Source organism: Gnatocerus cornutus, chromosome 5, assembly GCF_029298725.1.
Source record: "Gnatocerus cornutus isolate USDA-ARS CGAHR chromosome 5, icGnaCorn1.1, whole genome shotgun sequence".
NCBI lineage: Eukaryota > Metazoa > Arthropoda > Insecta > Coleoptera > Tenebrionidae > Gnatocerus > Gnatocerus cornutus.
The window spans coordinates 14322810-14350075 of NC_142237.1; the positions used below are offsets into that span (position 1 = coordinate 14322810).

General features: G+C 34.9%; 4 protein-coding genes across 5 annotated transcripts; 3 read left to right on the top strand and 1 right to left on the bottom strand.

Annotated features, from left to right (window-relative positions):
• Positions 1 to 355: 355 nt before the first annotated feature.
• serp (chitin deacetylase-like protein serp) lies at positions 356 to 4521 on the top strand. Its single transcript, XM_088035756.1, has 5 exons — positions 356 to 509; positions 1944 to 2095; positions 2230 to 2479; positions 2994 to 3315; positions 3369 to 4521. Exons 1-5 carry the CDS (start codon positions 458 to 460, stop codon positions 4195 to 4197), a joined length of 1605 nt encoding a protein of 534 aa, XP_087891882.1. The 5' UTR covers positions 356 to 457; the 3' UTR covers positions 4198 to 4521.
• Positions 4522 to 15947: 11426 nt separating this feature from the next.
• On the top strand, positions 15948 to 20279 carry verm (LDLa and CE4_CDA_like_1 domain-containing protein vermiform). Of its 2 annotated transcripts, none has more exons than XM_088035783.1 (5): positions 15948 to 16191; positions 16978 to 17095; positions 17405 to 17538; positions 18717 to 18866; positions 18923 to 20279. In XM_088035783.1, exons 1-5 carry the CDS (start codon positions 16143 to 16145, stop codon positions 20077 to 20079), a joined length of 1608 nt encoding a protein of 535 aa, XP_087891909.1. In that variant the 5' UTR covers positions 15948 to 16142; the 3' UTR covers positions 20080 to 20279. The 2 variants fall into 2 exon arrangements, with proteins under 2 accessions (XP_087891909.1, XP_087891910.1); XM_088035784.1 differs by lacking the exon at positions 17405 to 17538 and adding an exon at positions 17670 to 17782.
• Positions 20280 to 22624: 2345 nt separating this feature from the next.
• Positions 22625 to 27255, top strand: myd (stromal cell derived factor mayday). The gene is made up of 4 exons (XM_088035561.1): positions 22625 to 23221; positions 23269 to 23525; positions 26584 to 26790; positions 26837 to 27255. The coding sequence occupies exons 1-4, from the start codon at positions 22860 to 22862 to the stop codon at positions 27124 to 27126; spliced, it is 1116 nt and encodes a 371-aa protein (XP_087891687.1). The 5' UTR covers positions 22625 to 22859; the 3' UTR covers positions 27127 to 27255.
• Positions 23346 to 25008, bottom strand: LOC148174906 (prostatic acid phosphatase-like). Its single transcript, XM_088035562.1, has 6 exons — positions 24742 to 25008; positions 24601 to 24696; positions 24314 to 24553; positions 23956 to 24265; positions 23724 to 23905; positions 23346 to 23671 (listed from the first exon to the last, which is right to left on the bottom strand). Exons 1-6 carry the CDS (start codon positions 24820 to 24822, stop codon positions 23534 to 23536), a joined length of 1047 nt encoding a protein of 348 aa, XP_087891688.1. The 5' UTR covers positions 24823 to 25008; the 3' UTR covers positions 23346 to 23533.
• Positions 27256 to 27266: the final 11 nt, after the last annotated feature.

Genomic DNA, 27266 nt, shown 5'->3' on the forward strand with positions numbered 1-27266 from the left:
AATTCTCTAATTTTTGTATTTAACACTTGGAGGACAAGTTGTGAAAATGAACCAAACCTACTATTTAATATCAGTACCATTTACGTACTTGATTTTTCTTCCGCATCAGGCAAAACATGCAAGCAATTTTAAGCATAAACCTTCATCTAACAATTTTCTCATTTACACCGATTTAGTAATTTATAAAATTCTGTTCCAAGAAACTGGACTCCAAAATGGGTCTTTGATGACAGTGCCCAAATGGTACCATGTCTACACCGCTCGCAGAAAAACCAACCTGCAACCATCAAAGAAAAGGCAACATCCCGGAGCCGAACCGCCAATGTTCCTCTGACTGTAGCTGAAGTGACGTCGGCCAATGGGGGTCGTAGATGTAGGCCGAGTATATAAGCACTCAGAGACAAGGCGGAGGGTCTGTCAATTGTGTTCAGCGGTGTAGTGCTTTAGTTTGATAGTGATGGCGCGCAAGCAAGGTGCGCTTTTCGTACTTGCTATATGTGCCTGTACCGGTAAGTACCAAAGCGGAAATTATCAAACTTTCAAATAAAATCTCCTTTATCTCGCGTGCTAATCACGAATAAGCGCCTGTCTAGCCGTTATACAGGAAGAAGAAATTTATTTTTATCGTTTGCTTTCACTTGTCACGAGATAAATACGGCCTTCGGTAATGGACACAGTAAACAGGTTTTCGATCTTTTGCTTTAATTTTTACTTTTTTATCAATTGCAATCAGAACTTTTTCTTTCGAAAATCATTACCTGTGCTCTGGATTCAGTTTGCGCTTACTTTGTATAAAGTAATTACTTTTGAATGCCCCTTCTCTGACACCTGCTTGGATACAGGTTAATACAGTAATTGCAAAAGAAACAAAATTTCACTACTGGCGGAAATAGTAAAAGCACGAGAGACTTCAATGATACGTCAAGACATTTTCCGAAATTCGCGAAAATGCAATGAGCGAATGACTAAAGAATTTAAAGTGGATCTAAACCAGTTTTGGCCCAAATAAACCAAAACACTTCTTGCTAGAATTCCAAAACTCTTAAGAATTCCATTAAGAAAACCAAATGTGTTTTAAATTAGAACATCAAAATGCTTAAATTTAGAATGAGGCTCAAATTATAGAAATTTTACCTGTAGGTGATAAAATATGTGATATCGTGAAAGTTGATTGCCTTGCAGTTTTCTCTCTAGATTTTTAGAAGATATCCAGTCATTTATTTGTCGACTTGTTTGTCATTCCTTGCATATTCCGGATTTATCGACTTTTTGTGATAATGTGTAAGCAATTACCGAAAGGTCGTATGACTTTCATAATCATTATAAACAGTCATTAACTAATGTGGTCAATTATTTAATTAGCATGAGCTGAATCTATTAGAAAACTTTACCAACAAACTGTGAGAATAGCTAGATCAAAAAAAATTATTATTTGAAATTTGACCCCCTTACGAATCAAATGAATTTTCATCACTGTTATGGTCTGAATACAATACAACAAATTAAACAATAATATTATGCAAGATTCATATCCCGACATAATATTAGCATCTTTGCAAGTATTGTCTTAATTATAAATTGAAATTCGCTACTTTCTTGGCTGTGAAAATCGGGGAAAAAACATTATACAAGATTTTCTGATATTTCGCGAGTTTGCATGTTGTAAATAAATAGGAGCATGAAACCACAGTCCACTTTTCAGAATATTACATAATTATTTCGTTACGTCAATACTTGGGGCAATTTGGTGTTCTGCGATTTTTTCGGAGTAAGTTCACGTGGCACAAAATTTTTATCTCGCCATAAAATCAGAATCTCGAAAATTTGACTTTCTCTCGCTCGCATGGTATGCGAATCTAAATTTAACTATATTGAAATGATATTCATGTCATTTTATTACATAATTAACGGTTTACACTTTGTTTTAATATCCTGCTTTTCAGTATTTGCACAACAACCAGCTGAAGAGGCGACCCCCAAAAAGGAAGACAGTTTCGAACAAGAATTATGCAAAGATAAAGACGCCGGTGAATGGTTCCGTTTGGTAGCTGGAGAAGGAGATAACTGTCGTGACGTCATTCAATGCACATCTTCTGTAAGTAACTCAGAACCTTCACTTCCTGCTCTCTTAATTATAAGTCAAAAACGCACCTTTCTTTCGACGCCTTGAATTTTAATCTGGTGGACAAGGCCATGTAAGTGCAGTAGCAATGATTTTATCTCTTGCAGGGTCTTCAAGCGATTCGTTGTCCGGCAGGTTTATATTTCGACATCGACAAACAAACCTGCGATTGGAAAGACTCCGTCAAAAACTGCAAGCTAAAAAATAAAGAACGCAAAGTAAAGCCTTTGTTGATCACGGACGAGCCTCTTTGTCCTGACGGATCTCTCGCCTGCGGTGACGGCAACTGCATCGAAAGAGGTCTTTTCTGTAACGGAGAAAAGGACTGCTCCGATGGCTCCGACGAGAACACTTGCGGTGAGTTAGAATGTCATCAGGTGTATTGTTGCATCCTTGGGTCATGTAACAGTCATAAATTGTGTGACTTTCCCTTTCGTGAGCTGGAATGCAGATGGATGGTTGTGTTTACGGTGATGGAACAAGTTAGATCTCGGCGAGCTGCAACCCAGGGACCTTGTGAGGTTACATTTAACGCGAAAGTCGATATTAAGAAATAACTTTCGTTGTCCTTGATGTAACGTCTACAACGTCGGCGGGTGCGGCGCCGTAATACATGCCACTTTGACGGCCCACTTTCCATCACAAGAATGTAGGTGCTCGCCAAAGCTGCCTCTCAACTATCAAACATCTTGTTGCGACATTATCACCCTTTACTCGATTTTTAATTGACCCGCAACCTTTACAAACCCGTTTCACTTTTTCTAAACTATTATGTTAATTGCTTTGATTTTTCGCGAGTGCTGTTTGTAAATAAAGACGTGATGAAAGTGCACTCTTACTTTCTTCGTGAATTCATTTAAGCTCCTTTCAGATATTGACAACGATCCCAACAGAGCTCCTCCATGCGATCCCGCGGTTTGCGTCCTGCCCGATTGTTTCTGCTCAGAGGATGGCACCACCATCCCCGGAGATCTTCCCGCGAAGGACGTTCCTCAGATGATTACTATTACTTTTGATGACGCTATCAACAACAACAACATCGAACTTTACAAAGAGATTTTTAACGGCAAGCGTAAAAACCCCAACGGCTGTGACATTAAAACAACATTTTTCGTATCCCACAAATATACAAATTACTCTGCTGTGCAGGAAATGCACCGCAAAGGTCACGAGATTGCTGTCCACTCCATCACGTAGGTCATTACAACGATTGATTGGTTCGGGTTTAACATTAGTATGATTGCAGGCATAACGATGACGAACGCTTCTGGTCCAACGCCACTGTCGATGACTGGGCTAAAGAAATGGCTGGTATGAGGATCATCGCGGAGAAATACGCCAACTTGACAGATAACAGCGTTGTGGGTGTTCGGGCTCCGTATTTGCGAGTAGGAGGAAACAACCAGTTTACCATGATGGAAGAACAGGCCTTTTTGTACGACTCCACCATCACCGCTCCTCTCAGCAATCCTCCACTCTGGCCTTACACCATGTACTTCAGAATGCCGCACCGTTGCCACGGAAACATACAGAGCTGTCCCACCAGAAGCCACGCCGTGTGGGAGATGGTCCTCAACGAACTGGACCGTAGGGAAGATCCCACCAACGATGAATACCTTCCTGGTTGTGCTATGGTGGACTCTTGCTCCAACATCTTGACCGGGGATCAGTTCTACAATTTCCTGAACCACAATTTCGACCGTCACTACGAAGAGAATCGAGCTCCTCTTGGTCTCTATTTCCACGCCGCTTGGCTGAAGAACAATCCCGAGTTCTTGGACGCTTTCTTGTACTGGATTGACGAAATCTTGGCTAATCACAACGATGTTTATTTCGTTACGATGACGCAAGTTATCCAATGGATTCAAAATCCCAGGACTGTGACCGAATCTAAGAACTTCGAACCTTGGAGGGAAAAGTGCGCCGTAGAAGGAATTCCTCATTGTTGGGTGCCACATTCTTGTAAGCTGACCTCCAAGGAAGTTCCCGGGGAGACCATCAACCTTCAAACTTGCGTGCGTTGTCCCAATAATTACCCATGGGTTAACGATCCTACCGGAGACGGTTTCTTCTAAGTCACCTATCTAGCTAATTAAGGGACTTTAAATAGTGTCACCCTTGCCAAAACGGCTTTTAACTGGGGTTTTAGTGATCCTACTGTTCCATCTTATATTTATTATTTCTCAATGACTGTATGCGTGATTTATTTGTTGATTTTTTGTAATAAATATTACCTTTGTAAGTTTAGACTGTTAATTTCGATCGACTCTCCTAATGACGATGTAGCGTTCTCTATGATGTGAATTACACCAACATGTAACATACACTCCTAGTAGGTTTATGTAAAGTGACAACGATTATGTTTTGTAAAAATTTGAATAAAACCATAATCATAAAAAGACGTCTTTCTCTGGCTTACTTACCCATCTAATTATGTGTACGATCAGAACCACTCAACCGATGGCAAATTACATGACTCAGTAGCAATTTCTTTAAATGAACCGAAAACAGGGTCAGCCCGATCTAGGAGTATCTGACCCAAACCTCCTTAAAAATTCGGTTAAAAAATTAATTTCAATTGGTAGCTATTCAAGGTAGCATTCCAGTTATCCTTGTTTTCCCATAAATGCAAAGTATTTTAGTCGCGATTTCCTCAGCACCACACCTACAACGATAATTACGTTGGCGATTAACATAACTGGGAAAAAAGCCTGCATAAAACCAATAATTTTATTCACAATCTAACGCTGGGTATTAATATTCAATACAAATTGTTGAGTGACTTTTGACATGACATTGAACTTTACGCTGGCGACGAAGCAGGCAAACTTTCATTTTCCTAAAAAAGATTAACGATAATTGACGCCAAATACAATTCTCCGAAGAAACTGTTAACTTAAATACATACTAATGACTGTGTCGAATGCCACGTTTATGCAATAAACGCAGTCAAATTCCCAAGTTTAGTCAGCTATTCTGATTAAAAAATGAAAGAATTGACTTAGATTTAGTTAAAAAATCTTAAATTATAATATAACACATTCTCTAAATTAATTATATTTGATTGAGTAATTAGTTATTTTAGTCACCGGTGTACCAGTTTGAGCGCAGACGACAAAAACGAAAACTTCGCACCCTCTTCCTAATTTTCCTCTTGAATCATTACCCTCAAGCGTACGTAGCATATGAAGTCATGAAACAGGTCCAGCTAAATCGCTTTCACCATTATTTACTTTCACTTTTCTAGACTGCTGCTACAGCAGCAATAAATATGCGAAGCTCCAGAAAATATCAATCAGAGCTTGGTACATACATGAAAGAAGAGAAAAAAGTTGATAGATACCAAAGAAAAATCTTTGTATGGTTGCCGGTTTTAATCGGTAATGATACACTTTCTATTACAAACAGGATGAGAGTGAGATTCACATCCGCAACGTAGATGCTAAAAAAAGTTTCGACTAGTATTTATTGGAAAAGACGGATCTAAAGAACATAAAAAAAGTGTTGAAACAAATGTTGGTATGGAAATTATAGCAGGCAGAGCATGCAGTACGAAGACTTGCATGACGTCTGGAGGCATTAAAGAGTAATTAATTCAACATTTGTGCATTTTAATGTAAAAATGTTTTATTTATTATTCATTCCCACATATCTTACATACATAAATGTGTTGGAAAAATCATCATTAATGGAGGTATGTCTATAAAATGCTCTTTTCAATAAATTACTCAAATAAATGTCTAAAGCATTCAATAAAGCGTATAAAGATAAAAAAAAATTGAAAAATGTGAGGGAAAAAAAATTGTAAAGAAAAATTCAAAGTTCTGAGGATTTCAAAAATGTGAAGAACCAGAGGTCTCGATAATAAACCGAATTTTCAAAGTTCTAAATGAGCGAAATGTGCAAGATCTAAACCATGCCCAAAAATCTAAGAAAAAATGTAACAATCCAAATAAGAAAAAAGAAGTAAAAAATTAAAAGTTTCTTAATAAAAAAATTTTAAAATATGAAAGAACATTATACAAGGTTCCACCTAAAAGTTTCGATTCCAATATCTTTGTTATATAATGGAACGGATTTTAATAAAATTTAAAATGAAGATAATTGAATACGTAAAGCTTAATTTGACATAGTTTTAATGATTAAATTTATTCAAAATGTTTAGAATCACGTTAAATATAAAAAATAAAAAATAGATCTTTGTTCCCGACAAGTTTGAATTTTTGCACATTCAATGTATCAATGCATTGCAATCATCTTTAAAAGATCGAAACAGAAAACCGTAATAGAGCCAAAATAAGCCTCTAGAAATTGAATTTAAATCATAATCATACTATAATCTCGAATAAGTATACATGTCAAAAATTGACCCTTATTTCATAGCTGAAAATGATTTTGAAGCTTTTGGAAATGTTAAATTAGATTTCTGCTACTTTTATAGGAAACTGGACCTGATAGACGGTTATTTTCAGCGGACGCTTCTTGTTATTGCCGCTTTATAAACAAAAAATTAATTTTGAGCGATTTAGCTTAAAGTTTTTACGAAAGTCTGTCTTGACCTCATCAGTTATTTTGGTTTTAAATATTATTAATTAAATTATTATATTAGGTTGAAACTTTTAGGTGGGCCGTTGAATATAAAATAAAATAATTGAAATTATAGAAGAATAAAAAAAAATAAATTTTTTAAAGTTCTTCGTTGGTAAATTGAATGGTAAGTTAAACATATAATAATAACTGCAGTATTTTAATTAACTGCAGTTGAGGTAAAAACTGGCTTGCTATGTAGCTTTGTTATTTTACTGCAGTTGTAAAACATGTTAATTATAAATAAGTGCTCTGTTAACAAGTAATAAGTGTTGGATTGTCAATAAAATCCTGTTTACATAAATCTCCGATACTGAACTGACTCGAAAAATAGATAAGCGAGTTTTACGATCTTTTTTCCAAAGAATAAAACAGTCATATTATACCTATAATAATAAATAACAATAAATTTGTTATGACGAATAAACGATTCCACCGTAGTGATTATTTAACGAGATTTCAACTGTTTTGTAGCCGGAAAACTACCCTCAGTGTTATTTTAAGCGCTGAAAATCTACATACAGAAGCTTCCGTGACTTTACCGATGTAGAAGACTAAAATAAACACTCCATTTACGTCTATTAAATTATTGCTTTACTTTGTCTGTATTTCTTGCATTGTCCAAAAAATTCTAATAATTTTAATCCTGACTTGGTTGAGCTGAAACTATTTTTTCCAAAACCATTAACATGTCCTCTTAAAACAATTAAACCCATTCGATTGGAACCACGAAATGTAAATCCGGTACATTTGCCTCGATATGGCCCCATTGATGCATAAAAGTTCCGCGAAGGTCTTCTGTGAATTTCATTGGGGAGTGCAGGAAGTGTAATGAGACTGAAATAAAATATTCCTGCCATGAAACACCGTGAAATAAGAGCAAAATTGAAGGTTAACTTCTTCTTGCATGAATGACGAAACTTCAAACAATGAGAGATTTAGCTGATTTGTCATATATGAGCGTTTTTTAGTTTTCTTCCGTGGTTTTATGAGAAACGACTTTGTAATGTTGCAAAGCTGTTCAGATATAAATAAAGATTTACGATGGGCGTCGAAAGGTTCAAACATTCCACGCTTAAAAGACAATTGCATCCTGGTCACGTAAAGTTTGCGTGATTGGAGTGGTCAAATATTATTTGTAGACGAAATAATGTCTTCCTATTAAACTTTCATGTTCATTGTCCTATTTTAACTTCCACTTGTTCAATGTCAGTTGCATTTTTATGAGTTGATGTAGTGATCCAAATTTTTGTTTTTTTCAGAATTTACCAATCTTTACGTGTGATTTCAGTACAAGGTTATTGTAAAGATTAATTAAAAACACTTGAGAAAGAAATGTCATTCATTCGAACACACTGTCAATTTAGCATCAGATCATGATGGATTAAGTATGTCTCCTGTCAAAGAATATAAATTGTTTCAGAAGTAACTTTCTTTACATTGATTTATTTGGTATTTAAATATATTTTGGAATTACTAGAGAGAAGGGAACCACCTGTAAATTCCTTTGGATGATTTCATCGAGAGATATAATGTGCGTTTACAAAAATGTAATTACAAAGTACTTGAAACTTTCTTTTCGTGAGCATGATGGTATAATTAACTTTTAACTGTTGTTGGTTTACCTAGTGTAGATAATTCGTACATAATTCACTTACACTTTCATGATTGCGAGAGAATGCGTGTGCAATTTTTGCAAAAAACTTGCTAATATGAATATTATATCATATCATTACGGGAATGACATAAATAAAAACATTAATGATAATGGCGGTGATTTTATATTATTTCACAGAACATTATCTTACGAGTAAGAGAATCATGCTAATTTTCTTGAGATGCAGGTCACGGTTTTTTGCTTGCTTAATACATTTTTCTTCGAAAGCTCGAATTATTTATAGATTTGACCAGTTTACAATTTTTGATTCTTTGGAAATGTTTAAGTTGTCTCATGCTTAAATTCTGAAATTTTCAAAGATCTCCGAGTCCAATAAATCCTTCAAGCTCTCAAAATCATAAATCGGTTAATGCACAGTTTTGTTGTCCTTTTTGGTAATCTATACTCTATCTATACCTTGTTCGCTCTTCTAAATCTCAAATTTTTAGCGCCTGATAATATCAGAATTTGGAGTATCCAAATCTACTAAGAAGCAAGGAATCTTAGAAACAGTTAACTAGAAAACATAACAATAAAATCTGAGAATCTTGAATAAATAACTTAAAATAAAAAACCACCTGAGAAACTGAGAATTTCAGAACTAAAAAATTTTGATATTTACTACAAGCTAGTTTGGAGATCTTGGAAGTATCCGAGTGCCTGAATATCTAAAAGTTTGAACGTCTTACATTTACTTGAATAACCTGAAAATGTAAAATATTTCAGAATCCAAGAAACAATGAATTTAGAAATTTATGGATCTATGCCACTTTCGCTGGACATTTTATATCTTCTCGTTCCAAGATCACCAACTGTAACTATAAACTTGACAGGTGCACATTTAATTATTAGAAAAATACCTCAATTATAAAGAGAAATTAAAAAAACTAGCGACAAATTTACAAATTTAGAAACGGAAACTACAAGTAACCAAGGATATTATTAAATTTCCTGAGCACCAAATCACGAACTGGCAGGTAATCTTTTCCTAGAGTAGCAACTATTATTTCATTGTTTACGTAACATCAATGGAATTGTCATTTTTCAAAGCCCAGCTTTCACAAATTAAATTGAAATATAGTTAATTATACGAAGCATTAATGTACAATTAAAGTGTGGCTTTCTTAGGCACCAGTGAAGATGCATCGCATTTCAAATGGAGTGTACCTTTCACAAACTTCATTGTGCTTAGGGTCAGTGAAAATGTGATTTCTTATTACATATGCAAGCCTGATGTGGTATGAATGAGAACAATACAGAGAAATTGTTTTCTATTGAAATAGTTCACTTGCAATTATGTATTGCAGAAGTCAATCCTGGTCGAATAGGTAGGTAGGTAACGCCATTTCTGAAATCGTGAACACACCTCGAAGGATGTGCAAGCTATTTTTAGAAACTAAATACCTCATTTGCATGAGCATAATGCATTTTAGAAATTATGTAGGATCGAGGAACAGGTCGAAATTTATGGCATATATCCTGCTGCTTTTCTAATATCGATTCCGAAGATTTTCAAACAATTAAGTCCCCACGATGATAATTATTGAGTCGAAAGAAAGTAGGTTGTTCTAAGTAATTTTAATGTGTTTACGAATTCACCTGAAAAAGCTTCGATTTCGAATGGAAAAATGTCCACCTAATATGGAAACGGTTCAGTTTTCGCTCTGTCCTTGGCGGTCTCACGGTCAGGTTCAGGGCCTTTTCCGTATCCGTTTACAGGCTTCAGAGTTTCAATCGATTTGTCTGTTGATAACCACGGAAGAAAGTGACAAAGTGTGTCAAGGTGTGAACACCACTACGACATTTGGTAGGTATCCGAAAACTATGGGATTTCACTTATACCTACACTTTTACTTCGTGTTTTCGTTTTGACTTGCTCCCAACACGCTGCTGCGAATTTCACTAGAATTGTTCGAAAATTACAGAATTATCCCAGCCGAAATCCATCCCATGCATTTTATTCAATAATTCCGCACGAATGGGAAACAACACGCAGGGAATTTCTAATTTTCGTGTGGGATAACTGCTATGCTAAACTTCCAAATACCATTAGCTAAACGACAAAATTTCTGTGGTTTATTAAAAATCCGCGATCTGGAATGTAAAAGAGGCGCTCAAAGGTTTTGCTTAAGCTCCTTGTACTGTTATACTAATTCGGTATGCAAAGGAGAAATAAAAAACATGGAGTTATTTTTCTTCTTTGTTTGTTGAACTGTGGAATAAAAATAACACTGTTTACCATAAATGAGATGGAGGACTTCCGAGAAATCTGATGGAATTTCAAACCACTGTTTTTATATTTATGTAATGTGTTGTCCACTGTTATTAAACATGAAAGATTCTTAATTCCATTAATTAAATCTCTAACGGATATTAATCAATAATTTATTGAATATTGGAAATCACCTCAAAATACCCAATAACAATATCAGATTTCATCAAAGTTTGAGAATGCAACCAAACAACTTCTGAATTTTACATTTAAATATAAATAAAGTAGATACAGGTCACGAATTTTTCAAGGGTTAATTTTGTACTTTGACGCCACAAAATTAACATAAGTATTTAGAACTAGTTTGATAATAATTACCAAATTAGTAATTTCAAACAAAACTACTTTATTGCATATTTTAAAAGATTTAAATCGGTAAAGAAATTTTAATTCCAAAATTAGAATAATATCCTGCTACCAAAACACTTTTCATCGGTTTCAAGGATTTCAGCTATTCCTAAATGGACTATAAAATGAAATCCGATATTTATAATGAGCAAATCTGGTTAAATCGATTGGTTTTTTATTAAAAGCAATAATCATGTAGTGGTATAATCCTCGATGTGTAATGGAGGCAATTTGTGGTTGTTTTGACTAAAACATGTAAATCCGCCACAAATTACAAACTAAAAGCGACATTGCAGTTGAGAAATTTATCATTCCAAAATTGCATACAAGGTCGTGGAAACAATGTCTCTGATGGGCAAATGATTGTTGGATAATCTCTTTTTAATTATATGTCTACGATTTGTCTCGGTTTATTAAGTAATATAATTGTAATGTCTGCAAAGCTCCCAGCAAAATAATTAAAAATCTCCAAGCTTGGATAAAGTTTAAGGAGAGTTTTAAGAGTGTCCAGTGTCTTCGTAGTTACACCAATTTCTACAGGTTTAAGAATGTTTCAGAGATTTTTAGCGAGTATTAGGGATTTGCTTAAATTAAATGGGAGAAAGCGTCCTTATTTTATTTCCTGTGCTTTTAAGAGCTTAGTTATGCAGAGCAGATATTCTTAACGTTCTAAAAAGAAGGCGGGTACAAAGAAACTGGTGAAAATAATTTTTATTACAATAAAATTCTTATTTAAAAAGATTCAGAAAATACCAAACCATCTTTAACGCCTGGACACTTTCAGAATGGTACTAAAAACATTTAACAGACCAAACGAATCGTGATGGAATAATCATAAGAACAACGATCAAAACGAATTTTAGAATAACTCCAAGAGCACAAAAAAAACTTTCAAAATAAAAAATCTTTGGGTTTTTTACACTTTTTTTGAATATTATTTTTTTGTATTCTCTTGATGAATTCGTTAATTCCTTGGATAATTTTAATTTTTTTTTGCATTTTTTGGATTTATTTTTGAATTATTTAATGCTTCTTTAGATTCTTTGGTTTATTTCGATAAATGTTGACTCTTATTGCTTTTCATTCTATAAATGCGTTCTTTAAATTCTTAAAATATTTCCTTTAATTTTTTTCTTTATAATTCTATTACTTACTTATTGCATTTTTGCAATTCGTACTTTAGATTTTTGAAATTCCTACACTTTGAATTTTTTTCTTTAGATTTTTTAGAATATTCTGATTTTCAGAACACAGATTTTGAAATTTAAGGTTAGTGTACTAGAAATCTCAAAAATACTAAGGAGGAGAATTCTTTTACATAACGTAGTTGGGGGCATTGAATGGCGCTAGTCATTTTCAGAGAATTTTAAAAAAATTCAAAATTTTACAATACATTTTTCATTCTTTGTATTAAAAATAATCATTTATTTTGCAGCTTTTTTTCTTGTACCTACTTGATAAAACTAATAATATACTAAATACAGGCATCTTACACCATAACTGCACATCCACAACTTGAAATAAAAACTTAGAAGCCGTCAAGAATCTCTACGGACTCATTGGCACAAAATTAAAGAAGAAAACGCAAGCAGCAGCACAGTTTTATAAAAATTACTATTATAAACAAATAAATCAGTTGCAGTTGAGACGTTGATTACTCTATTACTACCTATTAAACTTAATATTTGCTCAATCACGCTAATTTGTTGAAAAGGAAAAAACACAGACCGGTAAAAGATATAATTACCGCGATCGTATCGATCTGATAGAGCTTTCCGGTTATCACCACCAACATCTGACCTTTTCAATAATACGTAATTTTCCCATTTTAAACAATTTAGCGGGCGGTTCCCTCATGCGAATCGATAAAATCAGATTTTACGATTATTTTCAAATCCCATTTTTCCTTGTTTCCGATGATCAAAAACTCAACCTGTTACAAGAGGCAAGGACGACTACAAAGAGAAAGTTTAAAGATATAAACGATAATATAATCAATTTGAGAACATGTCTTCATTGTTTTCCAATTACCAAGAGAAGAGCAATTTAACTCCATTCAACTAGAAAATAGGTGAATTAAACAATCTGGGACGAATCAACTATATATAGAAGTTTTATATGAACTTTCTTCTTATTCTCTTGCGATTGGTTTTAGGTAGTTATGGTCCTGTGTTGCAACCAGCAGCAACCGCCCGCCGCTTTTTGGCACACTGAATAATTAGAATTGAATATTCCTCCCAACACAAACATAATACGTTCATCAAAGCTTCAATTAGCGCTCTGAAACAGCCAGCATTTCATAATTTCTCCGATATTCTAGTTGAGGCAACTGCAAGACACGCCTTGGTAATCTGCATAGATTTATTAACCAACGGCAATAAATCGGTTGCGAATTGTATTAATTACGTGGGACAGTCTTGAAATCCTTATAAAATTAATGAATTTATCACGTGGCATTCAACGTTTACCAGGAATTTCCTGAAAAAAACAATTCAAGGAACGGCTACACCAAAAAATTACAGTCATTTCAAATTAGTATTCTCCGGGATGTCTCTAAATGGTGGTATTTTTCAATATAGAAAGTATTTGATACGAAAAATGTCAAGGAAGCTACAATGCACAGGTTGGTACTTTCCGCTGTGATTTCGAATTGAAGGTAAACAGGATGGTTCACTACGGCAAATCACGCTAGGGACATCTAGCTTTGTGGTTTCGAAGCATTTTTTTGGATACATGAATCGCACGTTTCTGGCCGCCACCAAACACGTACTTTTTCGGAAAAAAATTACAAAAGACAGCAATTCGCCGTGCAGGTTTCTATCAGTTATATAATTGTGCAACATCAAAAATGTAATTTACACGGTAAAAAGTAGAGAGCGAAGATGCTAGCTAGTAAATTACGCAAGCAGAACTAGTGGTATTTTAAGACCTCGAGTTCTTGTGAAACAAATTTATTGATAATACCAAAAACTATTCGGTGATTTGCATTATCTATTAATCCCGCAATTTTACTCGCAAATTATAACATTTGGAAAAGTACTTAAGTAAATGAAAATCACATAATTACGTGAAAAGCCCACGTAATCAAGAAATGAAATGGGCGAAATAATTTAGAGAGGAAGCGGAAGCGTTATTTTTGATTAATAATTACATTCATTGAGACCTATTCAGAATACTCCACGATACAATATCGAAACAAAATTCCGTTTTCTATTGACTCTGAAGTGTTAATCACTATAAAATAGGTCTATTTCTCTTCATCAAAATCAGTTTCTATGTAATTACATCTGGCAAATTAATGCTAATTAACACTAATTAATATCAAAACAATGGTTTCTTCGTTGCTGTCAATTAATGTTTTCAACAGGCCGATTAATATCATCAGAGATGACTGAAAGTGATAATTCCGCCCAATGCTCGCTGTTTTCTCTAAGTAACACGTCAAAATTTTGCGAGTATATTCACCTCCACGTCCACTTAACTAAAAGCACAAACAGTGCATAAATAAATCATCGGTTGAAGTTCAGAAAATAACTCATAATTTGATACACAAGAAGGTATAAATCATAATTTCTACTCGAGAACTTAAACTTTTATTATGCGGAAATAAATCAATATGAGAGGTGCGTTTATTCCAAGATTTATTCATCTAAAGAGCTTAAATTGAGGAACGGTATTAAAACAATGCGTCTGGAATTTGTTCAAAAAAATTATAGTTGTTTATTAAACCAATTCCTTATTTAGTCAAAGACTACTTCGTTTTAAACGAGTTCTAAGAAAAAATATTTTAAATGCCATTATCAAGTGTTGGTGACGTTGCAAATGTGCAGCTCCTAATTAATTAATAATTAATTTAATGCTCTGTTAATCTGGAGCTGATAAAGGTTATAATTTTTCATTCAGAAATTAAAAAGTTAATTGGAGTAAAATTTTTAAATTCTAAATTAGCTACAATTAAGTTTTATTTTCAGGTACAAAATTCATCGTGTGTTCAATATGTCGATGCTATGAGATTCTAGGATCCTTCGGAAAGAATAAATTCAAGGAGAGACTGAAAGATTTGCTGTGAAAACTAAAGTCATCTGTGAAATTTTAAACAATCTGAGAAAACTCTTATAAAGGAACTAATATTGATTGAAAAGTCAAAAAAAATCTCACCAACCATAAAACGAGACAATTTTGAGATTTGAGAATTTAATTTTAAAATAAATCAATAAATTGTGTGTTAATAAATTTGTGTCGCATAAAAAATGTTAAATTTTAGCTTACTTAAATGTACAAATCGTTGTCTTATCTTCAAATTTGCATCGCCTGAAAAGTTTTGTATCTTCTTATAACTTATAAGCTTAAATACTATCTCGATGATTAATTAAATACTACTTTACTCCAATTTCTCAACAAAATTCAGCATTTCCAAATGCACAAATAAATGAATTATTTACCAATTTCATTATTCAAACGCAACCTTTAAAACGAAATGCTCCAAAAACATCTAATCAAAGCAATTAATTCTAGTGCTTCAACTCGAGTTGCTTAATTCATCGGATAGGTTTAGAGACCGATTAAGTTTCCCAATAAACTAAAAACAAAATTCAAAGAATGCAGTAATTTAATAAAAAAAACAAATAAGATAATTAAGTAGCATATTTCAGTAATGGTGGCTTGACCTTCATTTAGAAAAAGAAACGAGAATTTTCACTTTTAAAGCACTTAATGTAATGACTGCTTTTGAGTATTTTCCTGATTGTCATGTCCTAACGATTAAGAAGACCAGAAGAGCTTTGAGTCTCTTAATTAATAAAGTTTAATAACTGAAATTCTACAATAAGCACTTGCATCAAACTAATCATCAGTTCAATCTGATTGCCTTATATAGAAGGAGTAATAGTGGGGTTACTGCTTGATTCCAAGGACCAGAATTCCTGTGAAGAAAATAATGAAAGATATAAGTAGAGTCACCTATCGTAAACATTTTCAGTTGGCGGAGATCAGCCCGTAACGACAACTTAGTCCGGTGAAAGTGTTTTCAGTCCATCGAATACCGGAGGATTGGTCGTAAAAGAATCCATTTACACATGCGCACATACTAAAAAGGCCGCACTATAAATATATAACTTGCCAGTCTCCACTTCTTGGCTAGTGCTTGAACCTTCAGCATGGCTACAAAAACATTTTGGCTGTGTTGTTTGTTGCTTCTTGGGATAGGTAAGTTGTTTTTTATCTCTGTCATCCCCACCAATTTCAAAAATAACCCCCTCTCGTTTAATTTACATTTTTTTTTAATGAACGGTACCCACTTAATTTTAATTATTAAAACGGTAAAGAAAGGTCACGACATTTCATCAAAACATAATCAGGAAGTCTCAGAGACACCGTTACATCAAAGCTTCACTTTCCTTTTCTGATCCGGCATTCAAGTCACCGCGGTTTTGCAGTTATTTCTTAGTACCGTACCAAATTTTTTATTGTACTATTGCCGCTTTTTAATTAAGAAAGTTTTCTTTTAATTGGGTATCTAGGTTTCCTCGGTCTATCTGGTTTTAACCTTGACAATTAGATAATCATCGCAAACGCGGTTTCTGCAACTTTATGCTAATCAGTTGACTGATGCTTGACATTTGAAGCAGACAACGTGACGATTCACCCCGACAAATACCAAATATTTCACAATTCACCTGACTTCTGACCTTCTTTGTTAAACCATAACGAGACATTTACAATGAGATAAAAGAGGCTTGGCGCAGTGACTCAGGTGCCGCAAATTAGTACCGGCATTTATATTGCAAAATAATTTTTTATTGTCTTATGGGCGGAATTGTTCATTTCCAATATTGTCAATCAAGAGTATCTTATATAAACAATATAACTTTTTATCAGCTTTAGAAACCTGTTCTACATCTTATCCAAACAGCAACTTTCAAGTGACCTGGATTTCTTTTCCCCCCTCGCAATTTTTCCAATCGATATAAACCAATAAAATCGTTTTTATAGCTTTTGCCCAAGAGGACGAAGGCGGAGATGATGCCACAGCAGAAGAACTCTGCGAGAACAGACCGGCGGACGAATACTTCAGACTGTCGACGGAAGGTGACTGTAGAGATGTTGTCAGGTATGCCATCGCAAGACAAACACCAGGTGCTTTCCTTTTTGCAATACATTAATTCAGTGCCAGATCCGAGACAGGTTTTAAACGTGAAATTCAGTGGAGCCGGTACCACCTTTGGTGGTACGTAAAACTGTTGTGTCATGTAACAACAGGTACTGAAAACTTTGGTTTTGTACTTTTTGCCAAGTTCCGGCACCACTGCACAACTAGAACAGTAGTTTTCTATTATGTTCCTTTTAACACGTTTATCCAAAAGGAAGGCACCTGCAACTCGCCGTAAGCGAAGTAATAAATTTGCTTTTTGTGGTGTAGGTGCGACAAAAATAGTGACAACAACGGCGCCACAAGATTGGCGTCTGTTCGATGTCCAGTAGGTTTAGCCTTTGACATTGAACGACAAACTTGCGATTGGAAAACGAAAGTCTCCAACTGTGATGTTATAGAGAGTAAGTCGATGAAGAAGAAATAATGACGTATGTCCAAGCCGGTTGCCCCAAACAAGTCATTCGAATTATTGGCACGTATCGTCATTGTTTCTTGGTCAAAACTTGATATTAAGCCCACTTTTGACGTACAGGTGTACTAAGTCCGGTCTAAAGCAAATCACTTGTCCCAGCGGATTGGCATTTGACATCGATAAACAAACATGTGACTGGAAAGGAAAAGTCAAAAACTGTGATAAACTTGAGAGTAAGTCGCACTTTCCAGTGCGGTAAGGGAACGGTGTTTGTAGAAATTATGCGAGCGCTGTTTCGGCTTCAACGGGGCGACCAAAATTGTGTAAAAAGTATCAGAAAGAAACGTAGAAAGTAGATTTTCTAACTTTAAGCTCAATTAACTTAATCGTTGCATGCGCTTTTTGCTACTGACTAACTGGTTCTGGAGGGTAACATTTCTACAAGAATTGTAGATCTACTAACTGCATCTGTGGTAACACGACACTTCACACAATTTCATCCAAACTGGAAATACAATCTTATCAAATCATCTCTTTGTAATAGTCATTTATGTGCTTCTTTCTTCAAACCATCTTCTGCACTAAATGGTTGTTATCTACTGTCTGTTTTGTAACTAGAAAAAGTTTCTCTCTCATTTACCTTAAGTAGATGCATCATTTAGTCATGTCTTTTCTATCACTGTACTTGTATATGTGTGATAATTAATAATTCAAATTTCTTCGTCTACTTTCTATAAAAATGAAGAACGTCAGTAACAATGTAAATATTTCCTGAAGAACAAAATCCAGTCACAAAACACACCCAATTATTACACTATGTACATAGCGCACCTTAAAAGTTTAATTCATGGTCATATCCACAAAATACCGCAAAACGTCTTTGTGAATATGACACTCCTGCATACAGTTTGTAATAAAAAACATTTCAAGGTTCCCAAAACTCTGACGTAAAAATGTGAAATCGTATGTCAAATAGTACCGCTACCCTCTTACTTCCGGAAAACACATTAGTATGCAGCTTCCGCACTCCGGAAGCGGCACTGACATTTACCGTTTTTTATTACATACCCCTTCACTCTTACGTGAATATATTTTTTTGAAATGGTTGCCTACAAACTGTACAAGGAACTCAGCTACTGTGACCAATTCTAACTTCTTTCCCTCTAGAACCTCGCAAGGTTTTACCTAACTTCAAGACCGACGAGCCTATTTGTCCCGACGGAAAACTGTCCTGCGGTAACGGTGAATGTATCGACAAAGAACTGTTCTGCAATGGCAAGCCTGACTGCAAGGACGAATCTGACGAAAATTCTTGCAGTAAGTAATTAATTCCTTATTTAAATTCATATTTATACAAAGTGCGTCCTTCGCAGCTGTTGAAACTGATCCAAATCGAGCTCCTGATTGCGACACCACCCAGTGCGTGTTGCCAGACTGTTTCTGTTCCGCTGATGGTACCAGAATTCCGGGACAATTGGAACCGGCGAATGTGCCTCAGATGATTACTATAACCTTCAACGGAGCCGTTAATGTCGACAATATTGATTTATACGAAGAGATCTTCGGCGGTACTCGAGCTAATCCCAATGGGTGTCAAATTAGAGGAACCTTCTTCGTGTCCCACAAATACACGAATTACTCCGCCGTCCAGGATTTGCACAGACGTGGTCATGAAATCGCCGTGTTCTCTCTTACCCACAAAGAAGATCCCAATTATTGGAGTCAAGGGTCTTATGACGATTGGTTAGCTGAGATGGCGGGAGCTCGTCTTATCATCGAACGTTTCGCTAACATCACCGATGGTTCCATTATTGGTGTCCGCGCTCCTTATCTCAGAGTTGGAGGTAACAAACAATTCGAGATGATGGCTGATCAGTTCTTCGTTTACGATGCTTCCATCACTGCCTCTTTGGGTCGAGTGCCCATCTGGCCCTACACTTTGTACTTCAGAATGCCGCATAAATGCAACGGAAATGCCCACAATTGCCCTAGTCGTAGCCACCCAGTTTGGGAAATAGTCATGAATGAGTTGGATAGGCGTGATGACCCAACTTTCGATGAATCTTTGCCCGGTTGTCACATGGTTGACTCTTGCTCCAACATCCAAACGGGAGATCAATTCGCTCGGCTCCTCAGACATAACTTCAACCGTCACTTGAACAGTAACCGTGCTCCTCTGGGGCTTCATTTCCACGCTTCTTGGTTGAAGAGCAAGAAGGAATTCAAAGAAGAACTCATCAAGTTCATTGAAGAAATGTTGGCCCGTAACGATGTTTACTTTGTTACTAATCTCCAAGTAATCCAGTGGATGCAGAACCCAACGGAATTAAACGGCTTGCGCGACTTCCAAGAATGGAAAGAGAAATGTGACATTAAGGGACAACCTTACTGTTCCCTGCCCAACTCCTGCGCTTTGAATACTAGGGAGCTTCCAGGAGAAACTCTCCGTCTTTTCACCTGCATGGAATGCCCTAATAACTATCCATGGATCTTGGATCCTACAGGAGACGGATTCTCTGTTAGGAAATAATTTATTTTAAAATAATGTTTAAGAATTTTCTTTAATTTAAAAGACTTTGTATATAGCTATAACAAACTCCAACTTTTTAAATAAGTTCTGAATAAACAGAAATAGTTAATTGATAACTTGCCGAAGTTACTGTTTTATTATACAATGTCAGTTGTTTGTGAAGAGAAATTTTTGTTAAAAAATAAAAGATATAAAGTTCGCTTGCAGTCGTTTATTTCAAACATAATCCGTCCAGTCAGTAGAATTTCATAAAGATACGTAGAAAGCTACAATAAAACCAAGAAAATTTAACTGAGAAATAAAGCAAATCAATCAACCTTTGCTTTTAAAAATGGTGGATGCGCCAACAAACGGTTAAATTTGCATTAAACAGCAACAATTTACAAATAAGAAGAGCTTGATTTATAGAATGAAATGACATGAAAATAGATATATTACCGCTGACAAATGTGACAACAAATTGACGCGTATTACCTCAAGAAGTTTCCCCAAGTTTGTACAATCTAAATCTGAATCCAAACATCCTGAAATGTATCCAGGATGAAGTGTTTGAGAGTTTGAACCTACAAGAATCAACTCTTACTCACTACAAACTTTCCGACATCCCAGCAATCAAGCATATGGAATTGTTTGTACGAAGAGAATCAATTTAAACACCCAACGACGGAAATTTCAAATACTTATTAGAGAGGGAAAGTAAGAGTATGAAATTACGAATATGGAAATTCTCTAGACTAGAAAAAGAAAAAATCAATTGTGTTAGATGACACTTCTTGTTGCTTGAAATTCGATTTAAGGACTCACAATTGAGAGTCAGACATCAAACGATGTAACAATGTAGAAAGATTTATTGATTTCATTCTAATGGTTGATGCCAATTTGTTCTATCCGAAACAATATGTCAAAATTTTTATTTCTTTAATTCTTTCGATTCTTTTGATTCCATTATCTTACCCTAAAACTCGTTAATCAATTTTTCTTATTTATGTTAACTTGAACGCCAACCACTACGCAAAATCTTAAAACAGAAGCTATTTGAACTGAATTTTCTAAACTCTTTGATTTTTTCTTCTTAAAATCTATTCTGGCTTAACTCAGATTATTTATGGAGTGAAGTAATTTTATTGATATTTATTTGCGCAGAATTACATATACCCAGAACTCTTTAACGCAGGTCCACAAATAACGCGATTAATGTTTCGGGTAGTGAGTTTGACTTTAGAAATGTTTAACGCTCCATATCTCCGAAACTAAAACAGATAGAAGAATGCTGACTTCGCCATCGTTTTTCTTACTCTTTCATTTGTGAGAATACTCTTTCAGATCTCCAATATTCAATGGTCGATTTTTTTGAGAGAAAGTCAATCAATAAAAATTTTTGAATTTTTGGTTTTTGAGCGCCACTCGTAAACTATTTGAAGTATTGATCTAAAATTTCGCTAGTTGATATATCACAATCTGCTTTTTTGATTGATGTGTATCGCAAGAATTAAATTTTTGCCACAAAAAAGTTTCTTGAAAATCACTTCAAAAGATCTCCTAAAAACTTATTTCGCTCAAAATCTAATCTACTTCTTAAGCAAACTAAACTTATTGACGTTAATTTAACACAAAACTTTGCGCTGAATCCAAAACTGTACAAATTTTCAACGTAGGACAACAAACAACCGAATTATAAGCGTGTAAAGTGTTGAATTGTCGCCAGAGAGCAAAAATTTTGAAGTTCTGGAATATTTAATGCTTGATATCTCCGGAACTATGACAGGTAAAAAGATGCGGTTTGTGCCATTATTTTTCTTCTATTTTTTGCTAAGAATCCAGTGTTACATATCCCAAATTCGGAAATAAATTGTGATTCAAATCTATTTTTATTGATACAAGATGTCCGGAAAGTGGCGCACACCGTCGTCTCCAAGAGAACCAAAAAAATGTTAAAAAAAATTCCAGACTCTCTGTTTTTGCAGAACGACCAAAAGAAAATTTGGAAAATGGCAACATTGCAGAACTGTACTCCCCATAATTTAAATTTCCAGTATTCAAAGCTGTTGTATCGTTGGCGTTAGTCAGGTCGGCTCATGAACGATTAATGTAATTATGGTTTCACGTGAACGACGCCACACTGATCGAGATTGTTGATTCAAAAATTTTGTTAACAGTTTTCAGGTCTTTCTTACAAGGTTTTTCCGATTTTTTTTTGCAACATGTCTTTGCGGAAAATGTCATTTGGGTAACAAATTCATTTGAACGTAAAATTATTGCACAGAAATCGTTAATTTTTGCATCAAACTTTGCCTGTTCAATCCATTATATCTCGAAAAATTGAAGACATGGTTATTTTAAGATAACAAAAAAGAATTTCAAAAAAAACTAAAAACTTAACAGATTTTTAAGAATCAGGTTTGTGGAAGAACACAAAAAACATGTAACACTCTGACAGGCCTGAATTCCTTATAAAATTTTTATTTAAAAGTAAACTACTTATTTTAAAGAAATTTTAACAAAAAATAACTTTCCAAAAACCATTTACAAGTCGTAGGCAACACACAATTCACGAACTTTCACAGAGCGCGCGCGTCTACTTTCATTTGATCGATTTCAGTCCACAGCGTGAAAACACTGTAACCCATTTAAACTTCAGTTCTGCAATATGTTGAATCTCACCAAGCTCACACATTTTGTGAAATCAATAAAAACTTCAGTGAAATATTTATCATAAAATCTTATCTCTTCAAAATGTGGTTGAACCGAGTGCCGTGAAAATGTAAAATATAAAATGAAAAATGATAAACAAACACGAAAATGTGAACGAAAATGAAAAAATGAAATTTGCTCACAATTGTAAACACGTCATCTTACTATTAAGGTGGTCTTACACCGTCCCCGTGCTGTGTTATCTTACATTTTTCTTAACAATTTGGATGTTATCTGTTCCTCTCAAACCCATCAAAATTGTGAAGGAAATCCGACTTGCCAAACCTGAAGACTCGTTTGAAATCCGCATGAAGAACAGCAACTTTAACTCTGATAAGACAGAAGGTGAGAACAAATTACTGAACAATAAAAATGAGTACCTTATCAACGTGAACACGAACGAAAACGCCAATAAGGATCAAACCGAAATTTTGCAAGACGTTTTCAAAAGGTATGACCATGCTCAGTGGTTACTTTTAATTTTTCCACCATTTTTAGAGCTGATAAGGACAACAATAATAAACTTGACTCCAAAGAATTAGCAGAATGGATCCGGAAAAAAATTGTTGAACATATTTCTTCAGCTGTCAGCAACAATTATGCTTTATTTACAATGATTGATGTCAATCCAAGAAATGGAGTGATTACATGGAAAGAGTATCACACGTACTTTCTGAAGAAACGGGGATTTAGTAAGAAGTACGTGGACAATCACGATGAGAAGAGACACAAAGGATTACAAAGGTCAATTAAAGGTAAGAAACTAATTGTTACATTCTTCGCTCCAATTTGTGGGCAGCAATGAGACTAACGCAGTCTTAAACTCTCCCAGAGTGCAAGAAGGGCAATTCTGAAGAGTTATATCTTCAGGGTCGCTTCCAACGTCGTGTCTGTACTTCATCTAAAATTTTGCGATTGTAATACAATAGTAAGAAAGGTGGTTATGACAGTACCGAAATTTTAGAACTGTTGGATAGTTCTATCATGAACGAAGCACCAAAACCAGGTTTTAGCACTGAAGGATAGCCTAAAGTCTTCAGGATGTTAACCAAACTAATATCATGCGCCGCGTATAGAAAAAGACTTGGTCCATCAACTTTCTCCATGGCGGTAATAACATGACTCAAAAACACACCTTCAAAAGAGATTCTTCAATAACTTACTCCGGCGCTTCATAGAAATTACCTCCTTTCATTCGTTTCATAAAATCGGTTTCAACGAAACACTCCAAATATCTAGCCGCTAGAGTTTTCATCCGATCCAATGATACACTCTGGGTCCAATTCGGCAAAGTTAGATTGTGAAGAAGTTCAATCTCCAGTGTGTTATACAACAATTCAACTTTACCGATATCCCCAATTTTCTCCCCTGTGTGTTGTGTTAAATACTGAAGCAAATCCGCGTTGTCGTTGTTGATTTTCAAAATCTCCGGTGATGTTAAAACTCGTGACAACTCTTCATCGTAAGTTCTGCAAGGAGCCCTCATTGCAATTAACTAAAACATCCTCGACATTACAATAACATTTCTTTTTATCAAAAGTACGTTATCCTGGTTCCTAGGAACGTAATGAACCGGAATGGGTTGCCATAACAAGTCCTTATTCCAAATTTGTTCGTCTTGTGGCGGAAACAGTCCTGCTAATAAAACTTCAGCGCTCATTAAGCAACGATCGGCGTAGCTACTCAACACTTTGACTTCTTCAGGAAAGTAGTAACTCGGGATAAAATCAGAATACAGCTCGCGGAGTTTATGCCCAAGCAAGTACATTTCTAATTTGCCGCGCTAAAAGTATTGTTTAAACTAATAAAAGTGTGTCATTTAGATAATACGTTTGTTAGTTGACCCCATCCTCCAGACCAAGTGTGGTTTATGTACGGATCGGTCTTGTACGTTTCAGTGGGAGTTCTCTCGCCATGTCTAAATACCTGAAATTGATTAGTTGTATTTAGATAAAGCAATTTTATACTTACAATGTGTAGTTGTCTTAGCGATGATTCTGACGCAGCTATGGTAAATAAACCAAAGAGGAAGTGGTAGAATTTCACTGCCATTGATATGGCTGTTCGTCTCCACTGAACACTAACCTAAAGAATAGGTGGAGAATTTCCAGACTTAGATTTAATCGGAGAATGTGAAAACAAAATGACGCAATAAATTCCGAGCTGTATTCAGTTTGATAATTTTTATAGTGGAATCAAGTACCTGAATTTAAATAAAAGCACGTGATTCGTTGACTGGAATATTCTTGACGCTGCGGTTTAGCGAGTTCGAAAGAATAAGGTCATTGGGCTTAAGCGTCTTTCCAAGTAGAGGCATTTCAACTTCCAGTTTTAAAAATTAAAAATAAAATTCTCTCAAAGTTAATACAATTTATAATTTTATTGCTACACGCGTTCGCCGGAATTAATTAAAATTAAAATATGTAATTTTCTCTCTGAAATTTTTAAAAAGACAAATTCTTGTTTTTTCTATTTAAAAACAAATAAAAGACAAAAAACGCAGTAAATCAAAAGTCCATTTTTTTTGTTTCGTGTGTTTTATATCAACATCTAAAAATAAATTGATTCTTTTTTGTTCACGACTTACCTACCTCAGAAATCCAATAAACAACAATTGTAGGCTGCCAGCCAACGAATAAAAAGTTACGATCCAATTGATTGTTTAACTGCCTTTTTTGTCATAAAAACCATTTTGATAAGAAAGGCCAGCCAATGGGATGAATGGTTTTTTAAGTTTTATTAGTCCGATTTCAATCACATTCTCCATTTTGCTATGAAGTAAAAGCAGATCTTTGAATGAAAATGTTTAGAATTTATGTCTTTTGCTCTAGAATTTTGTAGGAATTAGACAAATTTTTATCTTATCCATTCATAAATTAAAAGCCGAGAAGAAAGTTATGTAGAAAATCCAGACACCGATTTATTTATCACATATATGTATACGTATACATTATACGTTTATATATTTTTATTATATACGTTTGTTATTTTTTTTAGACATCCAATCAATTAATTCTTTTTATTTTCAACTTAAATCACCTCACAAATGTATCCAATAAACAACAGCTCTGAACATGCAGCCAATGAATGAAGAGTTACGATTGAGTTGGGTGTTTGGCTGCGTTTTTTGTCATAAAAACGACTTTAATGGCAATGCCAGCCAATGAAATAAATTATTTTTTGGGTTTAGTCGGATTTCATTCGCATTCTCCATTTTGCTACGAAGAAAAGGTGTAGGTATCTTTAAGTGAAAATACTTAAGAGTTTTTCTCTTTTGCTACGGAACCTTGTCATTAGACACATGATTATCTTTTCCACTCAATAAACAAAACAAGCCGATGAAAAAAAATGCGCAACAAATTCAAAGCTCAAATTGTTTTGATTTGTGCGTTTTTTGTTACCAATGCGTAAAAAAATGATTTATTTTTGGGCATGACTTAATTAATTTAGAAATTTATCCAATAAACAACCGTTTTTAACATTTAGCCAATGAGTGATAGGTTATACGGTAGAGTTGGTTTTTTGTCATAAAAACGACTTTGATAAGACAATGTCAGCCGATAGAATCGATCCTTTTTTTGTGTTATAGTACGATTTCGATCGCATTCTCCATTCTGCAACAAAAAAAGGGTGGAGCTTTGCGTCTTTTGCTCTAGAAGTGTGTAAATTTCGTACGATTATCTACTAAACAAATTAACAGTAGTAATTACATGTATTAATTAAAACTATCGGTCTATAATTAATATTAAGTGAACATAGCAACACACATTTTATAGCGATACTTGGGTTCAAAATTGCACTACTCTGTTCCAGAACAAATAATGCGGGACAAGGCGTCCTGGATGGAAGCGGCCCGATCCAACCCCGACGCTCTAACAGTTGACGAGTTCCTGGCTTTCACCCACCCCGAATCCAGTGCAGCCAACCAATTAGCCTTAGTAGATGAATTATACGACAAATTTGATCGAGACGGTGACGAACTCCTAACAGAAGACGAATTTGCTATCTTACAGACTGAAGGTAAACAAAAAACGTTTTCTCCATTAATACAGTTTGACCTTTTAAGGAAACAATGACGAAACAGTTGTGGTACGTCAAGACGAAAACGAAAGACGAGCAGAATTCCGAAAATCTGTCGATATCAACGGAGATGGTCGTGCCGATAGACGAGAACTTCTTCATTATGTAGCACCACAAAGTCCAAGACACAGTGAACACGAAGCTGAGGCGCTTTTAGCTCTCGCTGATGGAGATCACGACAATATGCTATCGCTTGATGAAATTCTTGCACATCCTGATTTATTTTTGAAGTCGAAAATGGTTGATACAGGTCGTAGTTTTCACGACGAATTTTGAAACAGTCAATTGAGCCATAAATATAAGACTGGACTTTCAGCATTAAGTAGAGATGCTATGTGTATATTTTCCCTTCTTTGTTAGCTACAGAAGTATTTTTCAACTCTCGTAAATAAATGGTAAACCTGCTTTTGTTTTAT